Genomic DNA, 27,821 nt, shown 5'->3' on the forward strand with positions numbered 1-27,821 from the left:
TATCAGCTTAAGCCTTACCCTGAGCCAAAACTGTTCATTATCGAACTTAGTCAAGGTATTGATGTGATGAACCATACAACAAGTTTCATCACTCTAACTTAATTAGAACCAAAGTCATCGTGTCCCAAATTGTTTATCCCTGCTTACCCTATGCAAGAAATGCTCATCCTCGAACTCCATCAAGGCATTCATCTAATGAACGCCTACACCAAGTTTGAACGTTCTACCTCGTTTCGAAGAAGAGTTATTGTGTCCTAAAATGCCGTTCGAGTGAGACTTCTAGCGTATTTCGGCGACCATAACTGATTAGAAATTATAGCAAAATCAGCAACGTTTGAATGTAAATCAGTATATACAGTATACATTCATATTACATTATTATATGCGTTGCGACCATTTGTGTCCATTTCTAGGTCCCCCTGCTTTCTTCGAAAGGCGGAGGGGGGGGGGGCAATAACCAGTTACGGCACCAATCGATCTATCCTTTTCAGACTTGGAACTTTTGAACCAGCCCTCGTATCATATGCCATTGCTGGATTGGCTTCTGATACTTGAGCTTTTGAGGGAGTGTGTGTATTCTTCCCGTTCAATCAAATCTATCCCAAGTACAGCAACATGACAGCCCTTCGTTTAATCTGGGGTCTTCCCTAAATCTTTGGACAGTGATTTAAAGTAGCTAAGTCTCTAACTCAATATCATCCAAAATCTTCAACATTGAAAACACGATTTATTTGTCAAATTAAATCAACATTCATGTTGTGATCTTACAGGAAAAAGATGGGCTTTTGATATCCAATATTTAAGACAAAATAAACATTTTACCATTGGTACACGAATCGTGTACCATAATGCGCTTCAGCCCCAGTTGTATCAAGAGACTCGAGGGACGAGGCTAGACACATTGCACCAAATCAAACGGCGTATGTAGACTGGAATAACCAGCCGCTAGAAATTTGCACTCGCTTGAGACTGCTGGCTTATTTCGCCGAACATAACTGATTTGAAATTGGAGTAAAAACGGAAACCATTGAATGTAAATCAGTATATATACATTCATATTACAGTATTATATGCGTTGCGATCCACTTTTGTCAATTTCTAGGTCCCAAATGTTAGTGATTTAGCTCCTTTAAGGTATTAAAAAATGTGAAAGTATTGTTCGTCTCCAAACAGTATTGTTTACATTGTATACGTTTTGATAGCCTCGTTTCTCACACAATTAGTTTTTCCGCAGTATTCTGCTATGCACTGGTTAATTAGGCGTAATAAAAACGTGTGTCATGACGTGACGCTGGTATGTAAACACTTTGGTCCAATTTGGAGCTCTGTTTAAAGCGTAATGATATCGTTACGCAGTTAGCTATTGGTTGTTAATCGGACTATTGACCAGTCATAATTTGGAACAGAAATTCGCTTCCATTACAGCAGTGTTAAGTGGGATTAGCTCTAATCAAACGAAACACTGCGAGGAGTATGGTTAATACTAACTTCAATGAAGTTGTTATACATGTACATTGAATTTAAAAATTTAAAATTCAGCCAATGAACAGTCTTCTCTTGGATTAACTTTAATAAGTCGGTTTGCTAACAGATAATGAAATTGACTTCCCAGCAATAGAAATTTAACGGACCGTTAACAAATGACACGTTAGCAAGATAACTATCTGTTAAAATAACTTAGTTTTGAGCAACAAGGCCCCAGGATTTTATTATCCACTATAATGTGAAGTAACATATATATATTTCAAAGGATTGGCAAAGATAAGGATCTCTGGCTACTGCATGAAATCAATAAGCGTAGATCTGTTCTGCCTTACTGTCTTGTGATGCAAATCAAAGTTCAGTCAGTATTTAATCACACGCGAGACATTTTATTGATGTAACTTTCTTCATTATTGGTAGAAAAACACAATTTTCGTGGTTACATAAAATGAAAGTAGGAAACATTTAGTTTATATAATTCAGAATAGTATGAATAATTTTAGGAAATAATTTATACAAATTACATGTTTAATGAGTAATATTATTCATTTAAAGCTGTTGATCCCCATATTGTGAAAGTGGAAAGATGATATGTCCAAAAATGGTTCAATTTTATTCAGTGCTTACAAAGATATTCAGCAGACTATATTTACGCCTGCTTCCAACTGAGTGATATTGCAAACAAACTATATAAATAAACTAGCGCCTCCTATAATGTTTTGATGGGCCTCTTTGAATCCACTGAATCCACGACAAGAGAATATATAGCTACCTTTAATATTGATATTTGGATTTAGTTTTCTGAATCAAATTTTAAATAATCAATTTGCGCACAATCTTGTGAGAATTAAGTCCGAGTCAGGAAAAATTAAGATATTGTCCAACAAAATGATGACCAACTGCTTTAAGAAAAGGCCTCAGAAAATATATGATTTATATTGATATTCTTATTGATATACATTGTGAATGATAAAGAAGGAATATGTCTCAAAATAAAAACATTTCAATTCTTGGTATAAAAAATATTGGTTTTTGGAACTCACAATATTAATAACTATAATAATGAAGTTTTGAAAATATGATGAATATAGTTTAAATGATTCATTTTGACCAGTATGTTTTTATATATTTTTTGGTTATTCAGGATAGATAGGGTGCAGATTATATGGAATATTGTACAGATATTGCTGTGGTCTTTTAAAGTAGCCAAGTCTCTAACTCAATATCATCCAAAGTCTTCGACATTGAAAACACAAATTATTTGTCAATTTAAAACAACATTGATGTTCTGATCTTACCGGAAAAAAATGGGCTTCTGATATCCAATATTCAAGACAAAATAACCATGTTACCATGTTTTGTGCCATGCGTTTTTGTGCTATTTGTAACAAGGGACTCGAAGAACAAGGCTAGACATATTCCACAAGTTATATCAAACGGTGCCCCATATTCTTATCTGGAGAGCTTGTGCAATAAATACTATAGGGATTGACTGGAATAACCAGACACTAGAGACTGTCATTCGACTGAGACTTCTGAAAACGATTGAATGTAAATCAGGTTATATACATTAATATTACATTATTATATGTGTTGCAACCCATTTGTGTCAATTTCTAGATCCCAAATATTAGCGATTTAGCTCCTTTAAGTAAAACACAATCTTCATGCACAATGCTGATTTACACCAAATTGAAAGAAATAAATATATTGGTATATGTTGGCAAGCAGGATAATTACTGCATGGACAACAGACAAACTGAAGTCAGATCCAGATTAAAGAAGCGCATTTTATGGGCCGCACTAAATGCCTGCACCCTATCGATTATGATTCAGTGATTCTGTACTTGCCCTATTACTACTTCAAGCTTTATGAACTCTGGTGTTTTAATGTTAGTCAATTAAAGATGTATTATGTAAGATTTAGACAAAGAGCTTGTTGTTCTTGCTATAATAGTTAAAAAATAATCAATAAAAAATGAATATATTGAATATGTTATTCAAATTACTTTATTCTGATCGAAGTTATGGGTGTTGGAAGTTGTAGCACAGATTGTTTATTATCGCTAGCAACATCACTGGACAATAGAGACAGCCTCGTTTGTCCATTTTATCATTAAATGTCCTAACCCATTTAAATTTCTGTTATCCGATGGTCTAGAGAGTTGATTATGGGCTTGTCATGTTAATAAATGTCTAAATAATAACTTTTATAACATTTGAAGCTTAAATATAGACATACAATAGACAGATTTAACTCTTACATAATGCATCTTTAACACCTTCAATTCAAGATGAAAGAGAAAATGAAGAATTTATTTGTATTTTTAAAATTTAGAGCCACTTTATCACATATTATGTCACATACCCTGTTTACCTTTATTTGCAAGAATCACTATTTCAATGATTTGTTCTGAACACCCAGGTCAAAATTTTAAAATAGTTTGTTCAGCACTGTCAAATAAAAGTTTACTATTTTATGACAAAGCAAATTAATGTAATTCAATCCACAGGTAATAAATAAATCAAAGAAATATACAGTTAAAACAACATGTACCGGTACTGATCGCTTACGCTGCATTCAACGTTTGCTCGTGTATTGGAAATTCCAGTCGTGGCAGATTCTTTATATTTTATTTATACCTAGTATTAAAATAGTTTCCACGATAAGAACCCGACATGAAACTCATTTCATCTTTTAATTAACCCTTTATTAGCACCTGGAAACAACCGCCAGAAAAAGATCACTTTTCTCTAATTTTTGTAATGAATTGGTAGTCAATAATTTCCATTGGCTAAAGGGTTAACAAATTAAGATGGCAGCTGTCACGTCTTCAAGGTTACTGTCGGTCTTGAAAATACACAACTATAAATTCAGAGTTCCAGAGTCAAATCACACAGAGACATGAATACACCAATGTATGTTATAAAAAAAAGCATTTCCAATTCACGAGTGCAGCATTAAAGACTTGAAAATCCATTACACATAATAATCATTCATCACCAAGAAAAAACAATATCAATAAATCTTCTCTCTCTATAAAAATTAAATCACTTTAACAAACTTAATTAGTGAACAAAAACAGCTATGAACAATGGCGGTATAAACCTATATATAACATCTTTTGGTATAAAATGCTATAAAAATAATAAAAAAGATGATTTTGAGGAGGATAAAACATTTAAAGAAACCAAGTTATTTTATATAGTCAATAACAGAATAACACATCACACAATTATATGGAATACAAGCTACTTCAAAGTTTATTTCTGGCGATTTTTCAAAAAGGGTTCTCTCACCATAATCAGAAATGAACTTCTAAGTAACTTGTATTTCATATAATTGTGTCATGTGTTATTCTCATTGAGTTACTAAATGTTGCTTAAAGAATTTAAATAACAGAGTGTTGAACTAGTTAGTTCTAGCATTTAAGTTAGTAATCAATAGAAACTAATGTAAATTCCAAACCTTCATGATTTCATATTTTAAGTTTATGTTATTCATTTTTATTTATTAAATGCTAATATCTCCATGTGTTTATAACACTTACATACATTTCAGTGAATATAACAGTTTTTTTTTTAGAGCACTATATTCTAGTCCGAGGCATTTATCCGAAGCTCTGTGGTATGTTTTTAAGAAATACCCAAGGTAAAATATTGTCAGGTAGAGTTAGAGACAAGCTTCTTGACTAGCAATCAGCTTGTGCCTGGATTAACATGTTTATAACTCTTATGCACAGTATATATTTTTATCCCCCCGGAAAGTAATATAAAATTACAAGTTATTGCTGTATCTTAAGTATTGCTTGGCAAAATAAGCAACGGTATCAAATAGTAACGTTTATCAGGTCACGGGAGTTAAGCACTGTTGAAGAGATATGATGCCCCTGTAAAAATTTCAATATGGCTCAATATTTTCAACTATGTTCTTTACATTTTGGTGTTTGATATGCATACTTAACCATTTATATCCCAGGAAATAATGATTTTTATTTACGGCATTCTATCATATTTTTTCTTTCAAACTTGACCAACTTAATTCAACATTTTGTTAATAAAACTTAAGACAACTTGATTCTTTAATACAATGAATGATTAGACAAGATGATTAATTCAAGTTTTGTCCTTGTTTTTATAATTTTGTACACCGTTAACATTTCCATTATTAGATGAGACCGCTGTGTTTGTTGATGATTGAAGACTGGTTGCTATGGAAACTGATGCCTGTGAAGTGGAACTTGTGAGATTAACTGGGAATAATTGATTTGAAGAATCCTACAAAAAATGAGATAAATAAAATGTTTAGATAATGGGTTTCAGATAATTATACAATAATGATGGTGGTGTGTAATTAATACAATCCAATGTAAACTTAAAATGGCAATAGTTTTCAGTGTAACTCATCTTTCAAAATATAACATTAGTACAACATATGGGTGACTTCCATTTCAATTATTGCTAATTATGATGACAGAGTTTTTTAAATATGTTATGTGGACGTGTTTAGGTAAACTGAACAAGCAATAAATCGGGGGACTTTGTTTCTAAGACATCAGTCTTTAGTCTCTCATTTTATTCACACCTTCTTGTCTTTACACGAACCAAAGAAAGAACAATTTACCTGTGTTGATGCTGACAAACGAGATTCAACAGATGATTTGGGTGAAGCAGAATCTGAAATCAATAAAAAGACAAGTGTATGAGGTTAATCACTCTACAATACATATAAGTGGTGCCTACGTATAAAATAACACCTGTTGTATCTACTAGCAGCTTTATCAATTGGACCAAAGGAAACATAGGTTGCCAGCCAACAAAATATATGCTCATGGGAATATCGGACTGATGGACAAATACAGCAACATAAAATGTGGGTGTATAAAAATTATCACTATAAGGAAAGTACAATAATTTAGTAAGTATATCAGCTATTAAACAAAATCAAAGTGAAAATGTAATTGATTTCATAATATCAGCTCGGTCAAGCGAAAGATATCTAAATGACCTCATTTGACCTTTGACCCTGAATAGCTCGAAAACGCCTCAAAGTCAAAGGCAGATTGATTACCACTCGGCAATGTATTCCATGCAAAATTTTACTATAGAAAAGTTTTGTGTCCATTTGATGGACACCCCCACCCCCATCCTCTGGTCTAGTAGAAATACATACCACTAGGACTTGGTGTGTCTTGATGAGAGCTGTGACTCATGGCCTGACTTTCACTTGAACCATCCTATTTTAAATCAACAAAAGCAATTATTCACTGAATTTTGAATACAACTTATTTCTGTCTAAATCATGAACCAAATAAATAAAATGGTACTATATATACACTTGAGTTCAGAATACAATCAGTGGTGGCGCCAGCCTTCGGTGATTGGAAGGGCAAAGCTGGGGCAAAGTCCAAGGTTAAGGGGGCAAAGTCCAAGGTTAAGGGGGCAAAGGCACGAGCTTCAACTAGGGGTAGGGGGCCTCCCCCAGAAAATTTTGAAAAACAGGTTGCCGGAAATGCAGCCTGGCAGTATTTCAGGCACTGATCGATGAGGTAAAGTGTCAAACGAATCGTCAAAGTAGGGAGTCCTCCCCCAGAAAATTTTGAAAAATAGACTGCCGGAAATGCTGTCTTACAGTATTCTGTCAGGCACCGATCGTCGAGATAAATACATCTGACCAGATACCATCCGTCGCCTGATCACTAGTTTATTCGACTAGAGAACAAAATGTCAAATGAACGGACTTGCGAACCTCAATGAATTCCCCTTGTGAGCGCCAAAGTAGCGAGTCCATTGGGCACCTCGCCAAGAAAATTTTGAAAAATAGACTGTCAGAAATGCTCTACAACATGCAAGTTTATGACTAAGTGGGGATGTGGGATTTATTCACCGTAGAAGGTATTGATTACCGAAACGTATCACAAATACTTTTTTTCATTTTCTAAAATTATTGGGGGGGTCAAACAGAGGGCAGACCAGATTAAGGGGGGGGGGGCTTGCGCCGCCACTGAATACAATGCGCTACATTGGTACTTTTGCTTAATTTCCGTACAACAGATACAATAGTAGATCTATTACTGATTAAAGCAATTGTAAAATTACTGATTAAAGCGTCTGAAGGAATATTTTAGGCTATTCTACACACAATAAACTGGAACACCCAAATTCTCATTCAAGGCCCTTATGACACACTGATAAAGATAAACATTTTGAAATACTTCCAAGAAATAAATGAACTAATGCTAACGCTAATCATGCATTTGAAAGCCAAGGAGAATTGCAAGTTTCTACTGTAAAACGCTAGTAATGCTAGCAAAACTTAATCCCTATTTCACTAGCTGTAGTATTTTTCAAACATTCCAGAAAAGTCCCCCTTTAATTTACCAGACTTTGGGGGTAAGCAAACTCTCATGAATACCCAGTGTTTTTATTAATGCTGCGTTTGTTACACCCCCCCCCCCCCACATTATTCTTATAAAGTTATTACAGACCTGCATGATGTCTCCATTAGGCATCCCAAGCTTATTAATGCTGTCGACTTCAGATGAAGAATTAGAAAAAGGAAGTGATAAACGTGCATTTACAGCTAATAAATGATCCCTCCGACTGGTTAAATTTTTAATGTATTCTCCCAGTTGTTGGTTTTCATTTTGTAACTGGTATAAACAGTTTAATAATGATGCAACTGAAAGACAAAAATGTATTTATTTCAAACAAAATAACCAACCAGTTGTACATTAAAACAAGAGGCCCAAGTGCCTTAATCATCCATTGGTAAAAAGAATATGTGCATTGTTAGAGACGAACAGTAGGACATTAAACCCCATTTTATTTCATTTTTCCTTTTGCATTGTTAGAGACTTATTGATCAAATCTACAATAAAACATTTAGGATTTTTATATTTTTTTACATTTCTTCTTTTTAAAATGCCTGGTGTGGTAATTCAATTGCATCATAAATTCAATACAATCTTAATATTAATTTATCCCTCATTGGTTCAATTTAACTCTGAAATACATTGAAGCATTCATTTAGTGAGACTATGAATAACAATTTTGTTTGTAATGCATCAGGTTGGTTAGGAATAGAAGCTAAAACCTTCTTAAATTGTTGCTTCAAATTGCTATTGTTTTACTTGGGGGGAGATCAGCCTTTAGCCTCTAATTAAAATGACCAGTAAACTTGGCATGTAAAGTCAAACATAAAAGCAATTTATCTTTCAGTCACATTAATTAAAGATGAGTTTCAAAGTTGTTCAAGTCAAATAATTATTAGATATAAAGTAGAATATTGTCTTACTATCGAAATGTTGACCTTGTTCCAGTAAAAACTGGGAACCTTGTTCCCATTGTCGTTCAAGAAGTTGTTCCATGGATGCCGGAAATCTACAAATAAACAATATGAAATTAATGATTTCCAAATATCAAAGAATTTCAATTGCTTGCGGATCATTGTATTATTAAAGCCACTGAGCATCACTTGAAGGATTATTAATCCATTACAGACTAAAATATATACATGTTGAATCAATAAAAGGAATATCAGTAAAAAAAATGGTTCAGTATTTATAAAGATATCAAGAATTTAAAACTATTAAACATTTGGAATCTGCTACAAATGATATAAATAATCATATGGAGTAGATTTTAGTGTGGATTAAACCGTGAAAAATTAAATATTGTCCAAAAATGGCACAATCAGTGACTTTATAACTAAATCTGTATGATGCCAAAATCTGTATGATGTTTAAAGGGGCATCAGGTAATTTCAGTCAAATTACTTCACCCTGGGCAGAGTTTTCGGCGATATAATACAGTGTAGTCTCGCTCGATTGTCATTGCTACTGTTGTTAAATAATAAACAAAGTGTTGATTATCCATTTTTACGGTAAATCATCAACCGCAAAACATATTTAAATCTATTTAATATCAGAGCCATCCGATGGCATCAAGAGTTGATTATGGTCTTGGTAAGTTAATTAATGTCTAATTAATAATTTATATAACATTTAAGGCCGAAAGAAAGAGATGCAACAAGCAATTTTAGCTCTTACATAATGCCTGTTTAATAGAGCAAAATATTTTTATCAATGGATAACCCACAATAAACCAATCAAAATGAAGACAAAATGTAACAAATGGCAAAATTATTAAACAAGCACACCACAGACAACAGATTGAACAACATCATCTTTGATTAATAACTTTTATATCAAAGATATAACTTACTCTGAAGTAGAATTTTCCTCTGCCCTCATACTGTCTAGCTGACTAGGGAATATTTTTGGTGGTCCGTAATGTGAATTACTTTCATTGTGTTCATCTGTAAATAAATTCAATAAAAATCTTTTTTAATTTAATATAGTTCAAATACAATGTAATTAATAAACCTAATGGAGGTTTGAATTTTGTATGTTTTCTCGAATAGTAACCAATGTTGATTTACTCTATAGAAGTCTCAGAAAAAAGAAAATTTGGGAAAAAATCTGAGGGTTTAATGGTATGTAGCCACTATTGATTAAACATAAATAAAGTAGAGCAGGAATATAGATAGTTATCTATATTTTAGCTTTTTCAGGGATTATGTTCCTTTTGTAAAAGATTGGGGGAAAAAGGCCCAAAATTTTTGACTCATTTTTGTTATAAACTTTAAATTCTAAATCTTATCTACATCCCTGCCGAGTCTCATCTACAGTATTTAAACTATATTGTTGACTCTCCCATGGGGACTTTAAAAGCAAGTTCTGGAAACTTATAGCCTAATAAAAACTGCTGATCGTCATTTTTGGGATCATAAATCCTTTGCAAACTACAATCTTGAGAAGTTTACTCCATAAAAGTAACATCTATCCAATGGTTTGATTCCATTCAATATTTACAAAGATATGATGAATTGAATATTTCGCAACTTTCGGCAGACGACATAAACAAAATAGTCCTGCCAGTAACCGTTGGGTAAAATCTTTTGATGTACTTGTTTTTAATTCATGTGAATCCAAACCAGGAGAATATCGTTTTGTAGAATTAAAAATAATTTCAGTACATTTTAGTATGAATAAGATATTGTCCCAAAAATGAAGATCTGTTTTTCTGAAGTATTTTTCTTAATAAACTTCTAATTCTATTATATGAATGGAAGACAATACAATCAATATACAGACCATTTATATCTAATTTAATAAATATCTATTAAACTACTTAAGGACTCTGAACATCATTGAGGGGATTGTTAATCCCTTGCAAACTGCAACATTGTGAAACTTAAATCTCTAAATAGAATACGAATCCACAAAATGGTTGAATGTAGCACATAGTCAGCATAAAGGTACTCCAGCGAAGTGTATAAATTTCGTTAAATCGATTAATGGGCCTCTTCCTAATCTGACTAATTCCAAATCAGGAGATTACTGACTGTTGATATTTTGATTTTGTTTTCTTAATTAAATGTAAAAAATCAATTTGATTAGATTTTAGTGTGGAAAATTTGATATTTACAAGAAAATGTAAATGCAAACAGATTCTTTTTATACAAGTATGCTTTAGCCTAAATTTACCAGTATCTAGCCAAGATATATAGAATTATTAAAACTAGCTTTAAAATCTAAACATCATAATCAAATACAATTACGTTACATTACATACGGACAATCAAGACACAAATGGTTTATGACAAATAGTGTAGATCAATTTTACTATAAAGGTAATTTTTACTGTTTTCCTTGCTGCTTTCATGACAACAATACATAAACAATAAAGTGTATCATGTACACAAGTATTATAAAGATAGGTTGCCAGAAAACAAAACATGCACCCACAGCCGCCAAATTATGCGTGTACAAATTTAAAGTATTTTGGACGATAACTTGACAACTTAGCCGGCTGGACATGGTTACATTATTAGGAGTCATTGTTGTCTATAGTTTTGGGGGGGCATTTTTCTTCTGTTTTCATGTTTTTTCATAAATCAAACATAAAAAAACGTATGGTATATAAAAATATACATCCCATAAAAACAATTTCTTCTCAGAATAACGATCAATCTAATATAAATGAAAATACAGACACATTAAACAACTCATAAAACACTATACACCAAAACCAGACAACACTATCAAATACGAGATGAACCACATTACGCAATAACTTATACATGTACATGCTCAGTGAGAAAATAGTTTCTCTCACCTCTACCATAAGAAGGTAACGAGAGTGTAGGAGGACCAAGGGACAATGCCGAAAAACTACCATCAATAGCTGTTAAAATGAAAGAGAAGAGTCAGTCGTCAATATCTATATTGTAAACAGTGTGCAAGATGTAGTGTTATTAGGGGGGGGGGGGATGCTCGATTGTCTCTAATTGACAGAATTACACTCGAGTGACACAGAATTCAATCCTATCACTGTTCTATCGGGTGCGATAGTGTATTGAGAATGGTGAAATAATTAAACATAACAAACATGTGTCAGCTGCTGTGGTTGGTTAAGATATTTTTTATTCAGTCAGCGTACGTAGCCCGAAATTCCGCTTTTCTCTCTGTTGTGACTTTTTGTGGGATTGAGAGAATTTAATTCCTGAAACTTCAATCGAGTATCCCCAAAGTTGAACAGAATGGGAAATGGGACAGAGCATAGAGCAAATAAGCTTAAGCCACCTAAAAAAAAATTTGTCGTGTTTCTCAGATACCGCAGTCTACTTATAAGGTTTAGTTTATGAAAAATTTTCAAAATACAGAACAGAAATGGCTTCCACTAAAGTTGCCCTTTTTTTGAAAGCAAGTATCTGAGAAACATTTATTCAGTGAGCTTTTAACACTTTCTTAGCTGTTTGCATGTAAAATCAAATTATTCCTGGAGTCATAAGGATCATGCTATATCCAATATGATGCCATCTGTTCTAAAGAATAAACTGTATAACAATAAAATCAAAATCTCAACAAAATTATGGCTTGTTTCCCCTTACTCATAGTCTGGATTAACTTTATGGGGATGTTCAATTATCTGTCCGGAACATCCCAAATTGAAAGAATTGCAATCAAGTGACATAATGAACCACAACGAATATGTTTCAGTTGTGATGGTTGGTTGAGATTGTTTCTATTTTGGGGATTGAGATAATTCAATTCAGGAACATCCCCATGTGTTTATAAGTGGCCAGCCAGAAATAGGTTAATAATTTATTAGTCACTTCAATTGATCTAAGTTTAAAATACAAGAATAGCATTAAGATGTTATGGTTAAATCCACAGTAAAGCATGAGCATATTTAGAAATCAAACAGCGTAATGTCTCATGAAGTTTGTAACAAATTACCTGATTGATTAAAGGCAGATAAAGATATTGGTCCAGAAGCTGAAAGACTCTGGAAAAACGGACTACCGCCAAATACACTACTGGTAAAACTGGGACTACTGAAACAAGCAAATTTATCAAATAAAATAATAAGTTTATCAGGATACTTTCACTGAATGTGATTTTAGGATTTAAGACTTCAAAGGGGCTAAATCTCTTTGATTTAGATCAAAATCTATTAAATTTGGGTTGAACTTTTGTTTAGAAAGATTACTAGTAAGTCAAAATCTGTCTGTTTACTAATTTGGTTTCAACACCTGAACACACAGTCAATTTCATCACAATACTGGCTTTATATATGGATGTACATTTTTGAACAAAGACAAATGTCAATCAACTCATAATATTCAATAAAATTAAACATACATTAAGCAAGAGCTAAATCTGCCTATTGCAGGTCTTTCTTTAGGCCTGAAATGTTTTCTAAATTATTAATTAGACATTAATTAACTTATCCAGGCCATGATCCAGGCCATAATCAATTCTTGATGGCATCGGATTTCCGCGATGTTATAGAGATTAGAACGGATCAGCCATATTTTAATTCAATTTAAAAATGGAGGAGCTTCGAACAACAAGTATGGTGGTTGCAATTATGGCACATGTCTTGTCAAATCTTCAAAGGCTAATTTCTTCACTCGCAATCCAGAAATTGGAATGAAATTTTCAAATTATTCATTTACATTATCTATTTTCAAACTATTATAGCAAGATAACCAAAAACTTACGTTAAGCCTGGTGACAAACAATTTTTCATTTTTGAGCCACCATTCGATGTCCCACTAGTCGAAGGTGTTTGCTTTTTACCACCGCCAGAGGGTGGAGTAGGTAAACTATCTCTACTTGGACGTGACTTGCCACCTACAGCCGCAGGTTTTGTTCTTTTTATTTTTTTCTTGGTATCTGATTTTTCTTGCGATCTATAAAAGAAAACATTTGTGTAATTATTTTTTTAAAAAATGTTAATTTCTGTTTCAATTAAGAATCATAACGATTCAAATTAAGATGTCACAAAGCAAAGATCATTTTTTGTGGTCTAAGGGGAGATAATATGGCTGAAAGGAAACAATGACAGAGTTATTCCCCTTTAAAAATGTTACTTTCTCCATATAAAAATAGACTTGATTATTGGTTTATGAAAATGGATCAGCTTATAAATAAAGCTGTTACCATTAAATGTTTTCTTTCAATCCATGCTCGATATGTAACTTTTTTTCAAGCAAACTCTAAACTAGCAAAGAAATTATATAAACAGCATTAAAGGAGCTAAATCGCTAACATTTGGGACCTAGAAATTGACAAAAGTGGGTCGCAACGCATATAATACTGTAATATGAATGTATATAAACTGATTTACATTCAATGGTTTCCGTTTTTACTCCAATTTCAAATCAGTTATGTTCGGCGAAATAAGCCACAAGTGCAAATTTCTAGCGTCTGGATATTCCAGTCTACATACACCGTTTGATTTGGTGCAATGTGTCTAGCCTCGTCCCTCTTGATACAACTTGGGCTGAAGCGCATTATGGTACACGATTCGTGTACCAATGGTAAAATGTTTATTTTGTCTTAAATATTGGCTATCAAAAGCCCATCTTTTTCCGGTAAGATCACAACATCAATGTTGATTTAATTTGACAAATAAATCGTGCTTTCAATGTTGAAGATTTTGGATGATATTGAGTTAGAGACTTAGCTACTTTAACTGAACAATCCTCATCAAGAGATGTTGATCAATACAAAAATTTGCTGGGAAGTAACAAATTCAAAAATGTCAGAAAAAAACAGAATTTTTAGAGAAATGTGTGAAAACTAAATTTAAAATGTATTTTTTTGCTTTACAATTTTTACTTAAAACACTGACTGTTAAAAACAAATTCAAATACATTTCAAACCTGAGGTAATCTACAGATGTAAGATTTGTATAAATATAAATATCTCATAGAAATAACCTTGTTCATATATTTCAGAAAAAAAAAATAAGAAAATTTCTAAATTTGTGTTATTTTCAAAGGGTCTGAAAATATGTAGCCACAAATGAATAAACAAAGGCAGCTAAAAAAAACAGTTGCATAAATGATTTTATACTTTAGTTCTAAGTTATTTTTGCCTTTACTTCAAAAGAAGAAAGACACGCCAAATTTGAAGCGAGTTATGATTTTGTTTTGAGTGAAATTTATTCCAAATATAGGACTGAATGTCAAATTTTGTTTTTTGTGGGATTTTAAACTACAATATAATTAAAATAAATTCAATAAAATAAATGTTTATATCAACTTCTTGGAAGGGTCAATAAAACTAACCTTGACCTAGACCTTTTACCAGCACCTTGGTCTGTGTCCGGTGAATTATGGGATGGGAAGACTACAGGCGGTGTTTTATCAAACGAAGCAGAAAATGGCACCTGATTATCTGAAATAGAAGTGGTATATTTATCCCTGCGTGAAATTTATTAAGTATTATCATATAAAAAGATAGGTTGCCAGGTAACAAAACATACACTCATATCAAGATCAATAACCTTATTAAATATGAATTAACTAAATTTAATATATTTTTACGCACAATCAAATCAACCGACAATTTTAGGAAAATAGAAGAAATTGAAAAAGAATATGCCGGAACGACAGGTTAAAAATACATGGCAGTGACGACACAAAGCTGAGTGGTCAAACAATACACCAAATAAAAAAACAAGCCGCTAAAGAAATGAACATCAATGGTTATAAGTTTACTTGGTGAGATAAATCTTACTAGTTTGAATTGATGTAAGGCTAGTTGAAAGGGTACTATTTGATTCTAATTTATCATCACAATTATTGACAGACTTTGGTTTGGTCACACTGGCATCTACTTTACCATCTGATTTATTGGTGCTTTCTTTTAGATCTGCAGACGTGAAACCTGTGAATTCTGTGGGGGATAAAATAGTGGAATCGGTAGCACTTGTACTGGAGGGAGGGGTTTGAGACAATTTCTTGCTATCTGAAGTTGGTGACTGGAAATTAATCTCTGATACTTTAATTTTCACTTCTTTAATCTATAATAAAGAAGAAAGAATCAAGGTGAGTATCTGTGTAACGTGATTGGTTAAAATATTCTAAAATTTCAACTCACACAAGGGTGGACAAAGGGATATTTCTTAATAAGTGAACTGATAACCATGACAACAGTTTATAGACACTGTTATCATGACACAAGGAACCTGCCTGCAAATTTCAAAACTTGTAACCAATCCAAATTAAAATTGTATTTGGTCATTTGTATTTCTTTGAAAAATTATCACAGAGCTTTAAAGCTCTATTTACTAAAAGAATTATATCTAAGTGTGTGTAATGTTCACAAACTATTTCTTTATTAGTTTATCTTCTTCACTATCTATGAAGGCAATTTTTCTTAATTTCTGTGAACTTTTTCATCAAGTCTGGAAATTAGGCACCTACCACAAACATTGTTCAGAACAAATTTAGGCTTTGTTCGGAGCCGGTTCAAAATGTCAGGTTCTAATTGTAGTGCATGACATTTTGTCAAGATACATAGGAAATCATTATTTTTAGGCATGTGCTACAAATCATCTGAAGGAATAAGATACAAACCTTTTTATCAGGATCCAGTTTTTGTGTATTTTTTTCTGGTGATGTGTCGGGTGTGGTTGTATCTGATGGAATCGGTTTAAATGCTGGTATTGTTTTTATATTAGCATCCCTTTTCTATAATGGAAAATTTGAAATTAATTTAAAGCTTTTAGAGGAATTGAATCCCTGAAAATCTACATCTCCTTGATATGAATTTACCAAGCATGGATGCATTGGCTAGACTTCCAACAATTCATTCACAATCATGGAAAATAATCATATCAATTGTTTGATCACAATCATGAAAAAATCACACAAATATAAATGAAATGGGATTTGATTCAAATAATTGATGCCAAGGACATCCAAAGCCAGTTAAAGGACCCAGAAAATACACACCTTTAAGTTGATAAATTCCAAACGAAATGAAATGAAATGGGGTTTGACGTCCTACTGTTCTGCTCCTAACCTGGGCTAATGAAGACGGGCATACGCCATACAGTGTGCTATGGGGGAAATTTTGCCTGGGCAGCGGCGCTACGGCCTACTCTTATATTGAATTCCAACTGCCAAGGGATCTTTTACGTGCATGCCAATGTGTACACGGGACCTCGGTTTTTCGTCCCACCCGAATGACTAGACAGCTGTCCTTGTCAGGCCCTCCATCCTGCATCACTGACAAGGGGAAACCACGCCGGAAAATCTGAATGAACTTTCTTGGCCAATGCATGGATCGAACACCCGACCTAAAGGCTAGCGAGCCAGCGTCTTACCCACTTAGCCACGTGATCCCCCAAATTCCAAACGAGCTAAAGAAAACCTCACCAGAACTCAATCAAGTCAAATTATCCCCCCCCCACCCAAAAAAAACCTCACTTATTATTCAAATAAAACTCTGTAAAAGGCTGTTTCACCATATGGTTTTTTTGGTAGATAATAATTTTATATTAAGATATGTTAAATTGGTGCCTTCTGATGTAATTTAGAATGAATAATGATTAAGTGAAAATTTGACACCAATTTTGGACATTCAAAATCTTTTGATGCTACATATTTGGGTCTTTAAAATATAAATACAATCAACTTACTAATTTTTTACAGTGGTAGGCACAATAACCACAATATTTAACATTATCACCATAGTTACCAGCTTCTTCACATAATAACCCTTGAGATTGAGCACTGAAATAAAATAAAAAATACACTCATAGGTAGCATAATACACAAAAAACAAACCTGCAGACATGACACACAAACTACACAGACATTGTAAGAAATTAACAACAAACATATTTTCAAGGTAAGAAATTAACAACAAACATATTTTTCAAGACAAGCGAATGGATCCTGGGGCTAGCCTTAAGAGAGAGAAAGAGAGAGAGAGAGAGAGAGAGAGAGAGAGAGAGAGAGGGTTTATTCCCACGAAGGCGCAGTTATTGACCGTAATGGATTAAACCAAGTCGTTTTCGACAACTTCGTGGGAATCCAGCTCCTAGGGATTAAACTCGTTACAATGGTGTTATAGAATGTTATGATAAGAATTTACACTTTCATAATCCCCAATGTAACTAATTAACCAACATTTTAGCATCATTTTTGGCATAAAAAATGAAAACATAACTACACTATAACAAAAATTAATTTAATTTCGCCAAATAGGACACCCTGTCTAAATACTCGACTAAAGTCAATTCCTCTTCCTCGTGTCTTCCTTTTAATTCCTGGAGCTGGCTTTGGATTTGAGCACATTTTACATCTCTTCCTTGGTGGTTAATATTTTGTTCTTGTTGTAAAAATGTGATCATTTCAAAAACATTCGGACGGGCTTTTTCAACTAGCTTCTTGATTCTTGCAGGCCATCCTTCCAGGTTGTTGTTGGTTCAGAGTGAACATAAATTCATAAAATCTTTAACACCGTTAATTGGGTCCTTATAACAACATGCCTCTCTTCAAACGAAAGCCGACAAGTCGATATCTGCGCCTTCGTGGGAAGGATTAATTTTGGTCACGCTCTGTAACTGCGCCTTCGTGGGAATACACCAGAGAGAGAGAGAGAGAGAGATGGGTTTTAATGTCCACTCAACACAAACTAGGTCATTTTGGGACTAACTTATGGTTTTAAGTGGGAGGAAACCAGGGGACCCGGAGAAAACCCACGAGGTTGGACAGGCGACCCTACTCCTTATCATGTACAACCAGGGATTTGAAACCACGCCAGTTGACTCAATGACAGGCCTTATGATACAGCGCGCACGTGCTAAGCATTCAGCTATCCAATTGCCTAACAGGGTTTATGTACGTTTTCTCTATATTATGTTTAATTTCTGTGCCCCATTCCATGGAAAAATTGTCTAGATTATCCTTTTAAGTTGCCATTTAGCCTTCCTCTAATTGGGTTATGCAAATTGGACATATTTCAACAGAAATGGGGTGACAGTCGACAGCAGACAACAAATATAGGGTTTGAACACACACTTCTAGACATGCTGCCTAGAATGGGGGGGTGGGGCCAGGGTATGAGCAGGAAATTATGCTGTAGTTGTATCCTAGAATTATCAACTTCTGAAAAAATATTGCGAGAATATTTTAGTGTGTCTAATCCGGCGTCCTTTATTTACATTTAAGATGTTTTTTGTTGGAGAGAGTTCAAGTTTATACATTATAATAATTAAATTGGTGTAGTATCAGGTTTTGGATTTCAAAATTGGCCACAAATAAAATTCACAGTTCTACTACTCCACCCTCCTGTAAACTCTTGCAGAACATCAATTTAACTTACCATGTAACATGAAAATATTGCTTACAACCATTTTTATTACATTGCATACAAGCTCCAGTAGATGCTTTTGTTTCTCTTCCCTGTTCCTCACATATATAACATATCTGAAATATGAAAGGTCTTCACACTCTTTATAACGAACAGATACAAATATGAGTTTTTGACACAAATTCATACTTTTGAAGAGGTCTTAAAAATTTGTATTTCAATATGGCACGACTCTGACAGTCATTCATATGATAAGGTTATTTCCAGATAAAGTTTGTACAATAATTATGTTAGTAAATATCTAAATTCGAAAGTCTCACAACTACTTTGTTGAATCGTTCCTGAGGTACGTTTTTAAGAACTATTGGTTCCATCGTCTGAACATTGGCAAACCAAGCCTCTGGGATAAACAGAGCACAAACAACATGACACCAACCTAAAAATAAACAAATCAACAAATGAATATTTCATTCAGATGTAAAGAGACATTAGAACTAGGTTTTCTCTTGTCAGTAAAAATTCATTTGACAATAAAATGATATTTATCAGGTGTTCAAATTAGATTTCACGCAAAATTTCAGGCAGATCTACTGAGATGTGATAGTTTTAGGATTCAGTATAGCCGATAGGATGCCTGTGAAAAATGGTTACTTTGAATGTGACATTATATGAATTTAATTACATTTATTTTGTTGAAAGTTGTAATTCCTCTTTAAAAATTTGATGCATCAAAGCCCAAATATATGAGCTAGTAAATACTATGATTCTTGGCGCGGAGAGAGAAATGGGGTTAAACTTGACTAGACACAAACTTGTCATTTGAGGACTAACGATTCTAAGCATTTACTCAAAAACAATCGATCCTAATCAAAAACAACGTCCCGTGGACATACGCTTGTACCCAATAAAATCAAATGACTTAATTATATGGACTCACAACATGAAAAACATCAAAAGATAGAAAGTGGTACCAGGTGTTCATGAAATGGCAAGCATTCCATGTCTCAATCATGACAGCCACTACTTTTTTCATAAAAGTACATTTGTTTGGGTATGTTTCTAAACTCTATATCTAACCTTTATTCTGGCATGTAGTGGCTTTAATAATGCTGTAATGAAATGTTTACAATGTTCACTAATTTTTACTTTCTTGGCTACAGAAAGTTACTTAACTGTCCTATCTAGACCACATTTTTCCATACAATTTGAGATTTATCAACAACCTATAGCTATCCATTGCTGGAATTGTACTAGCATACTTACTGTTAGAATCGGTTCTTTTAAGAGCACCATCTTTCATTGGACATAATTCACATCTCTGGCAAAATAAAACAAATATGATATATGAATGTTTATTATAAAACTTTGTGATTGAATATTCTGTCAAGTAAGTTAAACTTACAATGTACCCAATACAGAAATATATACTCGTTGGTCTGATTCCGCATTAATAAAGAGTTACGTCCCTTGAAGAAATTAGAAAATATTTATTACTGTTACACAGCTTATCTTCAGTGTTTTGCGTGCTAAAAGTTATGCATCTATTAACTACGATGTCTTTGATCGAGAATATCAATAAATTCACTGATAAAGAACCTAGAGAATAACCCCAAAAGTTATTTTATATCTGCAATCTGTCACTTCCGGTTTTTGTTGACACACACAAAAAAAATTGACATGGCCGACTTACAACTCTAGCAGCACGTTCTTGAGACTCACATTTCCTACAATACCATGGTCCTTTGGGAACTTGAATAATGCCATAACATGCTGAAATAAGAAATACAATATTTAATGTTTCGTTCCACCAAATTATCAGACTTCTTTCGTGTAGTAAAGCCTATATATCAAGCGATAGATTACCCTGGTGTACGGCAACATTGCAACCCTGACCATCACAATAAACAAGCGGGTTCTCTGTCCATCCACGTTCGTCAGAACAAACGCAACAACCTCCAACCATCTCCTTCATCGTGTTTCTCTAACTACGTTAGAAAGATGACAATAAACTAATTGTTTAAATAAAATCCACCATAAAATGGTCCATCCATGGTTATTTTCTCCGTCGGACCGAACATTTTACCGCAATTTGGCTTAAGAATTTTGACGCATGCGCAAATATGATGTGGATTTGTTTTGGTTGGACCACGTGTTTTTATTTACGTTTTGGTCAGTTGTGACTAAAACTGTGTTTATAAATAAGCCAGACGTCAAATAACTTCAGACGAAGAAGTTTTGTTTTTTGCTCTATTTTGTGGCAACAATACCCCGATAATAATGAGCAGTGTTTTCCACTTCTGTTTTTCTCTATTTTACACGTAATAGCCTACCGTAAATAAACATATAAAAAACCCAAAATAAATACAATTTTTGCTATATGACAGATATAAACCATAATTCTGCTTTTTTGGTGGTCCAGAATATCCATTAGAACAGATTACTTGTCTGTATTGGCATGGAAGCAGTGGTTCAGTTTATGAAATGGAATGCAATAGGTTTAGTTTATATCAAGGGCGTGGATTTGTCTTAAATTGGGGGGGGGGGGAGAGGGGGGGGCGGCGGCGGCGGACAAAGCCTGGAATCTGGAACATTTCATTACCAAACCAAAATAACAGTTTACTGCACCAGTGTTATTTCGATGATATAGTTCTAGGCCTATTCATATTTGATCAGTATGATTTTTCTATTGCATGTAGAAATTGTAACATTATTTTATTATTTTTGCGGTTTGATTTTCATGACGAACCAGCGGCTGGCAGGCAGGATACGCCCACATTTTGCAAGAGGCGGATAGAGAAAAAGCTAAAAACAAAACCGATTTTTGTACAATCAGCGGCCATAATCCAGAAAGTTATGGTCTGAAATACGCAAATATATCAAAAGGGACTGAGATTTTTGGAATCTAAAGATGTGTTTTAAGTTTCATCAAAATCGGATAAAAATTGTGACCTCTAGAGGGTTCATAATTTGTATTATATACTTATATACACAATTTGCAGACAAAGAGCGGCCATTTTGTCGGGCAGTTTCATTTCGATTTTCCCGAAATTCGAATTCAACCTTCATTATGGTGGAATGGTGACATATCTAAACGGTTTTTAAAATCGGAAAAAAATTGTGACCTTATGAGAATTCATAAGCTAAATATGCGATTTTTCGACAAATCGGGACCATAATTCACGAAGTTACGTTCGGATATGTGTGATTATCAAAATGATCTAAGATCTTTATGATAAAAACATATATTTTAAGTTTCATCCAAATCGGATAAAAACTGTGGCCTCTAGAGGGTCCACTTAACCTTGATGTACTATATTTTTTACACTATTTGCATACAATTGGCGGCCATTATGTCCGTCAGTTTTAGTCCGATTTTCAGAAATTCGAACTCAACCATCATTAGTGTATAACTGTGATATATTCACACGTTTTTTTTTTTTATTAAATCGGATAAAAATTGTGACCTCTATAACGACCACAAGCTCAAACGCACGCGATTTTTCTTACAATCAGGAGCCACAATTCAGGAAGTTACGATCTGATATGCGCGAATATCGAAAGGAACCAAGATCTTTGGGTTATAAACATGCAATTCAAGTTTCATCAAAATCCGATCAAAATTGTTACCTCTTGGCGTTTTTTGATTGGTTGATTTATTATTTTGATTGACAGCTGCAATCGGTCAAATAAGGATGAAATCAAAGGAAATGAAATGTTGTTTTATGGCACCTCACATATAGCGCCAAACATATAGTGATTATTTCGAGCCAGGCTAAATTATAACACAGAAAACAAATATATGCATAAATAAAAACAGTATCTCAGAAGTAAAATTTAAAAATAAAATAAATCTTTTAATATAAATTAAAATTTATGATAAAACCCTGTCTCTTTTAAGAAGTCTAACACTTTACCATATAAACCCGGTTGGGCAAACATGTGATGTAATGAATGACAACGGTAGAAATGCGATCTTACATCTTTGAGATGCTTGCACTCAATCAGAATGTGCTTAACTGTCAATGGAACTTGACAGTGTTCACAATGTGACCGACGCTCTCGTTTTAAGATGAAAATATGAGTCAAAAATGAATGACCAATGCGAGAGCGACACAAAACAACTTCATCTCTCCTGTTGGTTCTAGTCTCCTAAGCGAGGCTTAATGTGATGAAGTTTGTTTGTGTCTGTAAGATTCCAAGACCGTTGCCAGCCCTTGTTTATAAAATGATTGATTGGTGATTTAAAATCAGTAAATGGTAATAGAAATTTTGATATGGGAAGATCTAAAGCAGACTTGGCAGCTAAGTCTGCTTGAGCATTCCCTTTAATATCAACATGACTGGGGAGCCAGCAAAGGACAATGTCCTTGCTGTTAAACTCGTGTGATAGTAGCAGACAATAAATGTCTGCTACTAACGGGTGTACAAGCTGTTTATTGTTTATTGCTTGTGAAGAGGTCAAAGAAACAGTAAATATAACATGTTTTGACGATGAAGAGGATTGAATGAACTCCAAAGCCGGAAAGATGACCTGGAGTTCAGCAGTAAATATGGAAGCAGCAGGTGGAAGTCTGACAGAAATGATTCCAGATGGCGTGACGCTAGTCGAAGCTACCCGATCACCATCTTTAGAACCTTCTGTGTAAATAGGAGCGTAATCACCATATTTAGACCTTAACTTTCGAAAGAGAGACTGAAACACTGTGGAGCTAGTATCTCTCTTTTTGTTTTTTTGTTAGATCTTCGGTGGAGAAATAGTCCAGGGTGGAGTTCTAAACAAAGGGGTATTCGCAATACTGTCATGGATGATGCCAGCCTCTGACAAAAGGGGTTGGATGCGAATACCGAATGATGGAATCACGTTAGTTTTCAGTAAATACAGATGTTCATGATATGGTCTAAATATGGTGTTATATGAAATATGATGAGGTAGAGACACAATTTTTGTAGCATACTGCTGTGCCAGTTTATCACGTCTGTTATACAATGGGGGCTCGTGCGCCTCGACGTAAAACTCTGTACTGGAGATGTACGGAATGCTCCTAGACTGATTCTAAGTCCTTGGTTGTGCATGGTGTCAAGCTCTTTGAGATAAGACTCGCTGGCTGACCCATCCACAAAACACCCATAATAGAGTTTAGACCTTAATGCTAGAACAACTGAACAAGACCTTACGGTCTGCTCCCCAGTCAGTGTTTGATAAAACTCAATAAGTTCAGGGCTTTCAGACATTTCCTCTTGAGTGTTTTTATATGAGGGAAAAAAGATAATTTCTTATCGAATATCAAACCCAAGAATTTCGTTTGATCTACAACTGGAATGGGGCTTCCATCCAGTGTAAGCTCCGGATCAGGATGTAAACCCCTTCGTTGACAAAAGTGCAAAATCGAAATCTATTGTCAGTTGTCCATCGTTGCAACATCAACATAAAGAGAGCCGTCGACCCCACGTTTAAGGCACGTAGGTATCGTATCAATTTTTATTGCAAAGAGTGTAGGAGACAATACTTCCCTGATGAAAAGGGTCAGAGAAAATTTATCCCAACCGTACCTTAAACGACCTATCTTCTAATAAGATTGTAATGAAGACAGATCGAGGTTATGCAGGTAGCGCATGATACCATATTTCTATGTGGTATCGGAAGCGTTCTCCAGATCGAACAATATAGCATCTAAATGTTGTTTCAAATCTAACGAGATGATCAAGAGTGCTCCTTTGGGTCAAAATCCACATTGGATATCTGTAATGAGGTTGGTGGACTCAAGGTACCAAACAAGCCTTCGATGGATCAATCTCTCCATGGTTTTGCATATGCAGCTAGTTAAAGCGATCGGGCGATAATTGGTAGGATTCGTAGGATTTTAACCCGGTTTTAGGGATGGGAATTATGGTGGCTTCATGTCACGAAGAAGGGGAATTCCCATCTAATAATATTAAGAGTGTAGATATGGGTAAATGTTTTAAAATCTTGTAGTGAATTTCATCTGGACCAGTTGCAGTATCCCGAGCTCGTTTAAGAGAATCACGGAGTTCAGCAATAGCAAACTTTTCATTATAACATTCATCATTACGGGACTTGAAGCTAAGTCGTCTTTTTTCATGTTGATGTTTAATGCCCCGAAACTGCGAAAGGCACCCGAGGAGCAATTGGATGACGAATTCGCGATATCAGGAAATGGTGTTAGGGTGGAATTATCAACATTCAGATGGTTAACTGATAATGCACTACTTTTACCTTTAATTCTACGAATTCTATCCCATTTCGATTTGGAAGTGGTACGGGAATTTATCCTTGAGACATAACATTGTCATGAAGACGTCTTTGCTTGGCGTATGGTTCTACGGGCCTGCACCTGGATCATCTCGTATGCTGCAATATGGAAGGGTGACTCTCTTAAGAGCGGATTTGCAATCGTTATTATACCAAATTTTATTGAAACGTTTGGGCTCTGTCGTGGTCTTTGGAATCGCCTGCTCTGCTACATCTTAAAAGAATTAGAGTTAATAAGGCCATGGGCTCATCTGCATCTTCTAATTCTTTTGCATCAAAAGCAAGAGACACAAAGATTAAAAAAGAGCCCAATAAGCCTTATGCATCTTCCACCTCTGCGGTCGTTCAACCGAAGAGGGCCCATTATTTCCTATCAAGATCGGAAAATGGTCACTACCACACAGAAATTCATTTACTCTCCATGTAAAATCCTGAAACAGGACCGGAGAACAAATGGTGAGATCGAGGAAAGAAAAAGAAGCTGTGGCCGGATGTAGCTAAGTAGGCGAGTCATTATTTAATAAGCACAAATTATTAATGTTAATGAAGTCCGCTATTTGTTTACTTCTGTTATTTTCATCCGGACTAACCCAGAGTGAATGATGACCAATGAAGTCTCCCGTAATTATAAATGGGAGAAGAAGTTGCGCAACAAGGTCATCAAGATCTCTGGGGTTCAGATGTAAACTTGGTGGTAGATATACAGAGCAGAGTGTGATAGGAATATGTACAGTCACCCTAACTGCAACTACCATCATTATTAGCAAAATGATGTAGGCAACAAAATGTCCGAGTGATAAGACATCTGAATTCTTTAAAAAAAAGTTTCTTGTAAACAAATAGCTAAAGGATTAGCGTGGACATAAAGGAACCCTTCACAGTTGAAATTTATTATTGTCCTGGCAAAATCTTCCCCATAGCACACTGCATGGCTCGTGTCTCTCTTCATTCATTGTATACGGGGTTGCATATTGAGGTGAATTACGGGAAGATGCATGTATATTTCTCCTGTACATGTAAAAATTATACATGCGCAAATTTGGAAGAAAGAACCCACATTCTTTTTCATTGATCCGTTTACAACTTGATGGAAAGGATGTTTAAAACTGGACTAAATGATATAGAACGCCGATACATGGGCGATTTCATATTTGAAATTTTCAAAAAATAGACATTGATTATTATTATGTTATGACATAGGACTAAATATAATTTATATATCTTTAGATATTTATATATAAATCTTTTTTTATGTTATTGTCTATGTAGGCATATTTGTTGTATTTCTATTGTTCCGGGGGGTGGAGGGAGGCTGGCGAGGAACACCATCTAGTCGTTCAGATGGGACGGAAAACCAAGGTCCTGTGTAACGGTACCTCTTGTAGTACACGCAAAAGATCCCTTAAGAGTAGGAATTCAATTGTGGTCCTGGCAAAAATTTCCATCATAGCACTCTGCATGTCGTTAGCCCGTCTTCGTTAGCAGAAAATTAGGCCATAATTTATTCATTCATTCATTCCATTGCCATTATAGTCCATGTATTAAATGGGGAGTTCAATATTTCCTAGAGTATCCGTTAATGAAATTGGGTTTAAGTATACAAAGTGAACTCTAAAAATGTGAATAAATAGTTCAAATGGCTGAGGGTTCGGAAGTGATCCATATATAGACTTGCTTAACAGGGTTATGTAACACTTTTAAGAAATTCCAATGCTCAATTGTATGCGTGACTAGTTAATCGCGACAATAACTTACTTCTATAGCTTATTTATGTACGAGAATAGACATGTATTTCTAGGCATTTGGGAATTGCGTGGATTTGATGACTTAACACCAAAAACACAATAATAGAAACTGAAAGTTTGAATTAATTCGAAACCTACTTGATTCACTAAAGTTTATCTGGGAGAACTCCATTAACTATACAGTTCGACCCCGGCGTTGGCCAAAAAAGTTACTCATGATTTTTCGACGTGGTCTGCTCCCACCCAATTGTCTGTGTTGCAGGCCAGAGGGCCCGACAAGGGACAGCGTATAGTCGTTCGGATGGTATGAAAAACCAAGGTCCCACGTACCATTGGCAGTTGGAATTCGATATGCAAGTAGGCAAATCGGAGCCGAAAGGCAGGACGTTAATCCACATTTCATTGAATATATACTTTACTATCCTATACACTTATGTTACTATTACTTTTCATTGGGATATTTGCTTACTCTTTTCGGAACACCAAATTCCACTTATTACTACCGGGATGACCACTAAAAGAAATAATGCCCTGTTAAGGCAGCTCCACGCAGATGGTCGTTTTATTTGTGTTTATATTAACATTCGGGTAAATTTTGACACAAAGGACTTTGACATCCTACGTGTTGTTCTGTGT

General features: G+C 34.5%; 1 protein-coding gene across 4 annotated transcripts; it reads right to left on the reverse strand.

Moving 5' to 3' along the window:
* Positions 1 to 1,677: 1,677 nt before the first annotated feature.
* Positions 1,678 to 21,271, reverse strand: LOC126831880 (protein AF-10). Of its 4 annotated transcripts, none has more exons than XM_050562530.1 (18): positions 21,033 to 21,271; positions 20,860 to 20,939; positions 20,433 to 20,487; positions 19,493 to 19,605; positions 19,182 to 19,285; positions 17,491 to 17,584; positions 16,424 to 16,537; positions 15,582 to 15,867; positions 15,131 to 15,239; positions 13,556 to 13,747; positions 12,789 to 12,886; positions 11,665 to 11,733; positions 9,709 to 9,802; positions 8,780 to 8,865; positions 7,971 to 8,164; positions 6,656 to 6,719; positions 6,107 to 6,159; positions 1,678 to 5,760 (listed from the first exon to the last, which is right to left on the reverse strand). In XM_050562530.1, exons 1-18 carry the CDS (start codon positions 21,139 to 21,141, stop codon positions 5,599 to 5,601), a joined length of 2,076 nt encoding a protein of 691 aa, XP_050418487.1. In that variant the 5' UTR covers positions 21,142 to 21,271; the 3' UTR covers positions 1,678 to 5,598. The 4 variants fall into 4 exon arrangements, with proteins under 4 accessions (XP_050418487.1, XP_050418489.1, XP_050418486.1 ...); XM_050562532.1 differs by having other exon boundaries at positions 15,687 to 15,867; positions 19,490 to 19,605; XM_050562529.1 differs by having other exon boundaries at positions 19,490 to 19,605.
* Between the last annotated feature and the right edge of the window lie 6,550 nt (positions 21,272 to 27,821).

Source organism: Patella vulgata, chromosome 9 (assembly GCF_932274485.2).
Source record: "Patella vulgata chromosome 9, xgPatVulg1.2, whole genome shotgun sequence".
Classification (NCBI taxonomy): Eukaryota; Metazoa; Mollusca; class Gastropoda; family Patellidae; genus Patella; species Patella vulgata.